At 51.4% G+C, this 8,401-nt stretch overlaps 1 protein-coding gene across 3 annotated transcripts in view; it reads right to left on the reverse strand.

Moving 5' to 3' along the window:
- The window catches only part of Tox2 (TOX high mobility group box family member 2), a 123,952-nt gene extending 118,422 nt beyond the window's left edge, over positions 1 to 5,530 (reverse strand). The window contains exon 1 of one of the 3 annotated variants that reach the window (XM_032904898.1): positions 5,406 to 5,530. In XM_032904898.1, coding sequence (XP_032760789.1) covers positions 5,406 to 5,504 — 99 coding nt within the window. In that variant the 5' untranslated portion in view covers positions 5,505 to 5,530. Of the gene's footprint in view, positions 1 to 4,143; positions 4,183 to 5,405 lie in introns of those variants that run through there. The other 2 variants (XM_032904899.1, XM_032904901.1) reach the window with 2 other exon arrangements.
- Between the last annotated feature and the right edge of the window lie 2,871 nt (positions 5,531 to 8,401).

Consider the following 8,401-nt stretch of genomic DNA (forward strand, 5'->3'; position numbering starts at 1 on the left):
TGAGAAACTGGTCTTACTATACATAAAGGAAGACAGCTGCTCAATTGTGCTCTCTGTTGCTATGGTAAACACCGTGATCAAAAGCAGCTTGAGGAGGGAAGCGTTTAGTTAGCTCACAGGTTACAGCCCACCACTGAGGGAAGCCAGGGCAGGAACCTGGGGCGGGGAACTGAGGCAGAAACCATGGAAGAACGCCCCTTACGGGATCTTTTCTGGTTGGCCTGCTCATGCAGCTTCTTATACAGCTGCCCTAGTCCCACCTGCCTAGAGATGGCGCTGCCCACAGTGGGCTGGACCCTACCGTGTCAGTCAGCACTCAAGAAAACACCCATCAGACAAGCCCACAGGCCAATCTCATAGAATCAGTGCCTCAACTGAGAGCACTTCTGAGGTCTAAGTGTATACAATGCTGACAAAAACTAACCCTAAGTATGACGGCATCTGGTGTCAACTTCTGACCTCCATAGGTGCATGCACTAGGGCGAAAAACACACATACACATATGTGTATATGCCTGTGCACACCCCCACACACATGCACACACACATGCACACACACATGCCCTCACATATGCACACACTTGCAAAGCAGTCCCAGAGCTTGGCTCATCTTAACCCTCTTCCCTACTTCATATCCATAGAATATCTAGAGGTCTATTAATCACAATACTGTATTTCACCCATAGACAGACAGACAGATAGGCTCTGAGAGCAACAATTTGTTCATTGCCATAGCATTGGTTACCTAAATATTCATTGATTAACAGATGATAGGATATGCCACACCCCATCCAGTACTACTTATTGAGAGATCCCGGGGGAAAGAGAGATGTTGCTGGCCACAGAGTGCTCCACAGGGGCTGGCACCCAGATCGGCCTTTAGTATGTATCAAACAGGGATAAAAAGATGCTAGGTTAAGCCTCTTGCTGGAGTAGGTGGCAGGTGGTTAATATCATCACCAACTAACCAACAGCTTGTTTGTGCCAAGAACTATCCTAGCCTGCATCCCTCACTCCTGTGTCCCGAATCTCAGAGGTAAGCAGTTGTCCTCCAGAGGGTACATGGTGGGAGTGACCGTGGGCCTGAAGCACTGACTGCTCTTCTAAAGAACCCAGGTTTCACTTCCATCAACCACCACGTTGGGGCTCACCACCATCTGTAACTCCAGTTTCAGGGGGATCTGGTGCCCTCTTCTGGGCTGCGTGGGCACTGCATGCCCATCCTGCACATACATACAGGCAGGCAAAATGTCCGTACTCATGAAACAAAAATAATTAAATCCTAAAGAAAAAACTTTAAAGAGGGTACTGAAGCTCAGTGATAATAGACAATTTGTTCTCCCTGAAAAAAAGGACTTGTAGAAGAGCATCCACGGTAGCTTTACTTACAATTTCCCCAGACGAGAAACAAACCTGAACGCCCATCAGCAGGTAAAGTAACCAACTGTATTGTATTTACACAATGCAATACCGCTCAGTGACAAAGTGGAACAAACCCCCCACACACACACAGCAGATGAATGCAAAAAGCAGACTGAGCTAGAAAAGAAGCCGTACTGAAAATGTCCGTGTTGCCTATGACATGCTGGGGCTCAAATAGAGCTCACAGTCCTAAAATGAACAAGATAAAAAAAACCCTGTGGGGATTAGACATCAGGTAAGAAGTTACTGCTGAGGCAAAGATGGGGTGTTCACCAGGAAGGGAACCAGGGGCCTTCTGGGAGTAATGGAAATATTCTCTCCCTAGACTGGATTAGTGGGTCCATGGGTGTTTATGTCTGACAGAGCTCATTTACGTTTTATTCTGTTAGGTCGTACTCTGTATCAAGAGAGAACTAGAAGCCTAGAGGCCACCTTGCAGGTAAAGGGACCTGTTGCCAAACCTAACAGCCTTGGACAGCTAAGGACACACACAGTGGAAAGAAAAGAGCCTCAGGTTGATCTCTGACTTTAATGCTTCACATACTAGCATTTTAATTTTTTTTTCTTTTTTTCGGACCTGAGGACCAAACCCAGGGCCTTGCGCTTGCTAGGCAAGCGCTCTGCCACTGAGCTAAATCCCCAACCCCATTTTAATTTTTTTAAAGGAGCTAGAGATGACCTTTAGTTCACAAAGCCACATATGGAGCTATGAAACCAGGTTCGCCCTGCCCCAGTGACCTCTTGATACCAGTCTGCCTTAGCAGAGTCGCCATCCAAAATCTGAAAGGAAGGAACTCAATCCTCTGTGGATGGAACATAGGTTTCCCAGCCCCAAAACGGTGACAGAGAGAGACTCACAAGGAGGCCAGATTACTGTCCTGCTGAATTGAGAAACTTAGATACAACCTCATCTCTGCCTTTCACCTGCTCCATAACCCATGGGGATGCTGCCCCATAACTGAGTATTGCTTTCTGTGAAGCAAAAAGATCTTTAGTTCCCTTCACGGGATCCCAGATCCACCATGCCAGAAGCCAGGAGACTCTGTGCTTACCAAACACTGTTAGTACATAAAAACAAAAAACAAACAAAAAAAAACATGCTTGCTTTATACCTAGTAAACAATGTTTCTAATGCATGCTAATGTTACTGTAATTAATAAATTACACCAATATTTTGAGGCTAAAATGAAGCCACAACGGCTTTTTATCATTGTGTGTTTTCTTGAACAAAACCCAGCAGAACAGCTAGCGCTCATGACTTTGATTTAAAGAGGCTGGGAATCTCTATGTAGAGGATTGCTAAGGGACAGTCACCAAGGGGATGGTCGCCAAGGGGACCGTCGCCAAGGGCCCTTCCAGGTCAACTGCCCCACGGTTGTCTGACATCGTTTGGGTAAATGCTTGAGAGACAAGCCTCTTGTCCTAGCTCCAGGAACAGAGTCCCCAGTGTGGGGGCTGTGTCCTGGCTCTATAACCTATTTTACACCACCTCCCAACACAGGCGCACGCACGCACACTGCCCTGGAGTGGCCATTACACCTTAGGTCTCCAACTCTGATAGCGAGCCGCTGTAAGAGACCTTGAAGCCTGGACGTTTTCTTTTCCACAATCATCAGTTTCTGGTGTCGGGGGAAAAAAAATGGAGTTCCTGGTCACAGTGAACCTCATGAACCACCACGGAAGGCCACAGCACACTGGGGAATTTGCCAACAGGATTCTGGATTCAGGCTGAGCCAGGTGCCCCATCACCCCAGCCTGAAGGTCTGAACCGTAGGTCTCACATCTCAGCCCATGCTCAGCACCTTCCTTTCCAGCATTCTGGTAGCATTTCCTACCTTACTGTGCTCAAAACTTCCTCAGCCACCGACCAGGGTCCTAGAACACAGATAGAAACCAAAATCTCCACCCTCCACTTCTGCGCCCTTCCCAGCAGGTTGCAACCTCGGAGGTTCTGGTGCTGAGTCAGAGGTTTCTAGAGCTTCCGAATAAAGCGGCGGCGGGAAGGGGGGGTTGGGAAGGGGAGGGGGGGCTCGGCAGAGTCCCGCTTCCCAAAGGCGGCAGCGGGAGACAGTCTGGTCCCACTCTGGTGGGGTTTGCAAATACATCACTTCCAAAAGACCTCTTCGAGCTATCCTACCCCGCCCCCAGCCGGGGTACCCAGTCTTTAAGGCATAAATCCCCAATTTCCACCGCGGCCTCCAAACCAGAGGGTGAACCCCGTTTTGCCTATTCCACATTTTAAACAAAGCCAAGGGCAGAAGACATGCCTCCCCATCCTTCAGTTTCTTGTAAAACTCCACTTGCTGTTTTTAATCCATTTTCCCACCATCAACACTGGAAGCGGCTCGGGAACCCGCCTTCTCTCTAAGGCACCATCCCCCCTCTCAGGCTTCCAACTTTGCGGATCAGCGCACAAAAGATAATCTGCTCTCCCCTACGAGAGATGCGCGCCGCCCACCTCAGCCCCGGGACGCCCCCGCCTGCGTGGCCCGCGCCGCCCGGACCAGGGCGAACTGCAGAGGACTCCCGGCGGCAGCCACTCCTTTAGGGCCTGAGGATGCACTTGCAGAGGCCCAGCCCCGGAGGCCCAGCGATCGGCCGGACGCTCGGCTCCCGCAGTATCCCGGCAACATCCCCGCAGCCAGGGGCTGGGCGGATAGCCTGTAGGGAAGGGGCCAGACCCCCAGTGGGTCATGGATCCGGCCACCCGACGCGCACTCACCACGCAGCGCCGCGGAGCCCGCGCGTCTACGTCCCGACCGCCCGGAGACCCACGCGCGCTGTTCAATCCGGGCTCCGAGTGACGAAAAGCCGCGCTCGGCTCCAGCCTGACCCCGATCGACGCACAGACTCGAGGACGCAGCGACCGACCGTCTGGCGTCCGAACTAAGTTTCAAAGTTCCCTTCCCTCCGAGGGAAGGGGACTCAGACCGCGCCGCTGCCCCTGACCGTGCCCGCTGGGCTCGAAGAGGAGCTGGGCTCCGACGCCTCGGGTCCCGGGATCTAGGCACAGCCTCCCGTAGGCGCCGCGCTGTGGGACCCAGGCTGGAATTGAGGACAGAGTGCCTAGTAAAATGGTGGGGAGAGGGGGGCCAGAGTGTACCTCCTCTCTGCAGCCCCAGCCTGGAGAGACGCTAGCTCCCAATCCAGGGAAGGGACAGGCCTTGATTGGAGGACACCTGCATAGAATCCCAGGCGCCATGGGGTAGTGACGGCCAATTAGTAAACGGCCCAATTAATGCTCAGCACCCAAAAGTTAAAACCCCGACGCGCGAGTATGGATGACCGAGGGGTGGGGGCGAGCAGTGGAGGGTGGTAGAGCCTGTGACTGTCCCTGGGTGTGTCCGGGTGTGACTGGGTGGTGGCCAGGGCGATTCGTAGCTGAGTCTTCTCGTCCAGGGGATGGATCTGTGTGACCGACCCTGTGCACTTGTGGGTCATTTTGAGTGTGAGCTGTGACTGTCGGAGCTACTTCTTTGTGTGACTGTCCCCCGTTGTCGCTGGGATGTGACAGCAGATAGGAACATGTGTAGCAGCGCTGTGTATGAGTGTGGATAGATGAGGTGACTTGTATGTTAGCATAGCCCTCCCTGTATGTGGGCGAGAGGCTGCGTGTGGTTGAGGATAAATGACTGGCACCGTGACTTATGTGGGACGGTGAAGGCTGTGTGTGGTGCTGCCTGGCTGGGTGACAGAGAGTCGCTGCGCGTCGGCTTGTGAATGAATGCGAAGCGTGGGTGAGTGTGTCACTGTGTCGTCTTACGGGAAGCTGTCGAGCTGACTTCTGCCCGTGATCTACAACTCCGGGTGTGTGTGTGACCGCGAGGGTAGCGGTGTGAGTGGCACGTGCCCGTCGTCCGGTCTGTTGTGTGCGTGTCCCCGTGTGCGCCCTCAAGAGTGCCTACGTCCGCAGCCACGAGATGGCTCCTGCCCCCACGCTCTAGCCCGGGACACTCGGGCCCCCCAGCCTACTTTGTCGCCTACCTTGCCGCAGTGGTAGTAGTCCAGGTGCGCCAGGCCGGCCGGCTCGGCCCCGGGCCGCGCACCTACCGCGGGCGCCGAGGGATACAGGCGGACGTCCATGGCGGGCGCGGCGGCGGCGGCGGCTCCCGCGGGCAGTGCCTGGGCGGGCAGCCGTGGGAGCCCTATGCGAGCCCGTGTGCGAGCGCGGGGGGCGGGCCGGGGGCGGCGCCCAGAGGGGAGCTACGCCCTCCCGTCACGCCCTCCCCCGCCCCGCCCGCAAGCGCTATTGTTCCGGCCTCCGGAGCCGCCGAGGGCAAGGGGGCCCCCTGGTCGCCCTGGTCTCCGCCCAGCCCTCCGCCCCTAGAGTTAGTTGCCAGTCCTGGTGGACCTATCCTGTCCCGCCTTTTGTCACCAAGAGCGAGAGGAAAGAGAGAAATCTCTAGGTCACCCCTGTCCAGAAATGGGACATTGCCAGCCCCAAATACTGGGGACAGTGTCAGTCCCAACCCGGCTTGCAGGGCAAGTAAGAAGTGGTTGAAGGAGTGCCCATCGGGAGATGGGTATTATTTTACCTGTCTGACTGGGCCCCTTGCCTTATATGGGTCTTAGAATAGTCCCCTCCCACCCCCAACACACACACAGACAGACACACACACAGACACACACACACAGTACACTTAGCCAACATCCAAAGCTTTTTGGACTCCAGAGAAGCTTTGTGAATCCGCCCCATGCAGTCCGTCTGGGACAGCACCTTTATTCTCAGACACTTGCTAGCTGGAAGAACTGCCAGGGTCTGTCTTCTGCTTCTTCACTTCCTTCCACTCACCCCCCACCCCATCCAGCTCCTGGTTTCAGTGTTCTGGAATACTTCCGAGGCCTGTTTGGGAAGGACAACTGGAGAAAAGTGCTTGAGCCTCTGGCCCACTTAGGAGACAGCTTGAGACTAACTCAGGCTCCTTGCTGCTTCTTGGACTTGGCTGGTCCTGGCCAAGAGCAAGGACCTCAGGCAGCAACCGTGAAATCCAGGTACCTCAAGATCAGTGTGGGAACTGGTATTCCAGGGAAGGTTAGAGAGCAACAGAGGGAAATTACAACCCAGAAAGGAAAGAGCTTCTAAGTAAACTTCAGTCATTGTTTCTAGAAACACCAGGCTCAGCCTTATCAAAAAGGAATTTCCCACAAGTCTCTCTCTCCCCTCTTCTCCTCCTCTCTCTCTCTCTCTCTCTCTCTCTCTCTCTCTCTCTCTCTCTCTCTCAGATCTGATATCCACTAACCTGACAATAGAACAGTAGTCATTGAAACAACACACACACACACACACACACACACACACACACACACACACCACTGTGTCACAAATCAAGTATTTCGTATGCACATGAGCGACTTCTGTGCTCTCCTGTTTACTTTTCTCTCGTGCTATTAGCCAGCCAGATTACTTCAGCTTTTTAATAAATGTTAATGGCCCACGGAGTAAGTCCACACACTTCATTCTTTAAGACTGCCTTGGCTATTGGCCTTTGTATCTTAATAAAAATCAGCTGAGATTTTCATTATTCTCAGGTCGATTCTTCATGCCAATTTGGATGAACTGGGTATTTTCTATGTGAATTAATTCTATCCATGAACATGGTACACCCACTCATTTAAGGTTTCCTTACCTGTTCTCTCGGCAGTGGTCTGTATGCAAAAACCTGGCACATCTTTTATTAGATTTTCAACTGGGGTTCTTGTCATTTTTATGCTATTATCAATAATTTATTTTGTGTGTTAATATGATGGCCAAGGCTTTCTAACACCTCCACAAATCTTTCGACACTTCTCCCAAGGAGTAGTGTCTAATAACCTCCCTCTTGAAAAAGGCTGATTTTGACGAGTAGTTCTTAGTAAATACTGCTATTTCTGAGGCTAATTCATAAAAACTGACACAGCCTCACCTGCTTGGATTCTCTGAAGGCTTCCGTTTGGAGCTCTAAGCTACCATGTAAGAGGTCTGGAATTATCAGAGAAGCCCTGACAAGAATCACAGTCTTCCTTGAATCCAAAATGTTTAGCACTTGGAACGAGACACAGGCAAGATCTCTGTGAGTTCAAGTCCAGCCTGATCTACATAGAGAGTTCCAAGACCACCAGGGCTACATACGGAGACCCTGTCTTGATAAATAGATGATAGATAGATGATAGATAGATAGATAGATAGGATAGATAGATAGGACATTCAGTTGCCGTGACAGATAATAAATGCATATTATTTTAAGCTACAAAAATTTGAGATTCTTTTTCAACCATATAGAACTAGAATATACTAGAAATAAAGTTTTACACAGTGTTCTAAAACTCAGAAACATTGCCAAACTCACTAACTCTAATCATCCGTACATGGATTCTCTGGCTTGTAAAAAACCACAGAGCTACGCTCTGTCCCATCTGTAAACAAAAGGAAAGTTTGCTCTTAAGTTTCAATCCTTGTATGTTTTGTTGCTTTTTTCTTGTCTCACTGGCCAGTATCAGTAATATAAAATTTGAGAGAAACCATCAGCACCCAACTTAGTCTCCCTTCTGAGCACAGGAGAATCAATACTCACCATGAACTGTGTGTGTGTGTGTGTGTGTGTGTGTGTGTGAGAGAGAGAGAGAGAGAGAGAGAGAGAGAGAGAGAGAGAGAGAGAGCCTTGACAAATCTTACCCTTTGAGTTCAGGAGATAAAAGTGCTCCATGAGCTCAATGAGGAATGCTTAACATCCAAGAGCTGATGGCAGACCCAAAACTACACTTAGACCCCAGTCTCTCCTCTAGCATTTCCCACTCACAGTCCACACTCCGGCACTCACGGTCTCACCAACTCTAGCAAAAATTGTCAACAGAGTCTGCCACGGTTTGAAGGTTCCTAAGAACAAAAGTGCCCTGACTTCTCCGGAATCTGCCAGCCGCAGCCACCGTTGTCAGCCCTCCCCAGAGAAGAAGGAAGACGCCAAGAGGACGTGTAGAAGTCTGGTGGGAAGCTTCCCAGGGAA

Source organism: Rattus rattus, chromosome 5 (genome assembly GCF_011064425.1).
Source record: "Rattus rattus isolate New Zealand chromosome 5, Rrattus_CSIRO_v1, whole genome shotgun sequence".
Classification (NCBI taxonomy): Eukaryota; Metazoa; Chordata; class Mammalia; order Rodentia; family Muridae; genus Rattus; species Rattus rattus.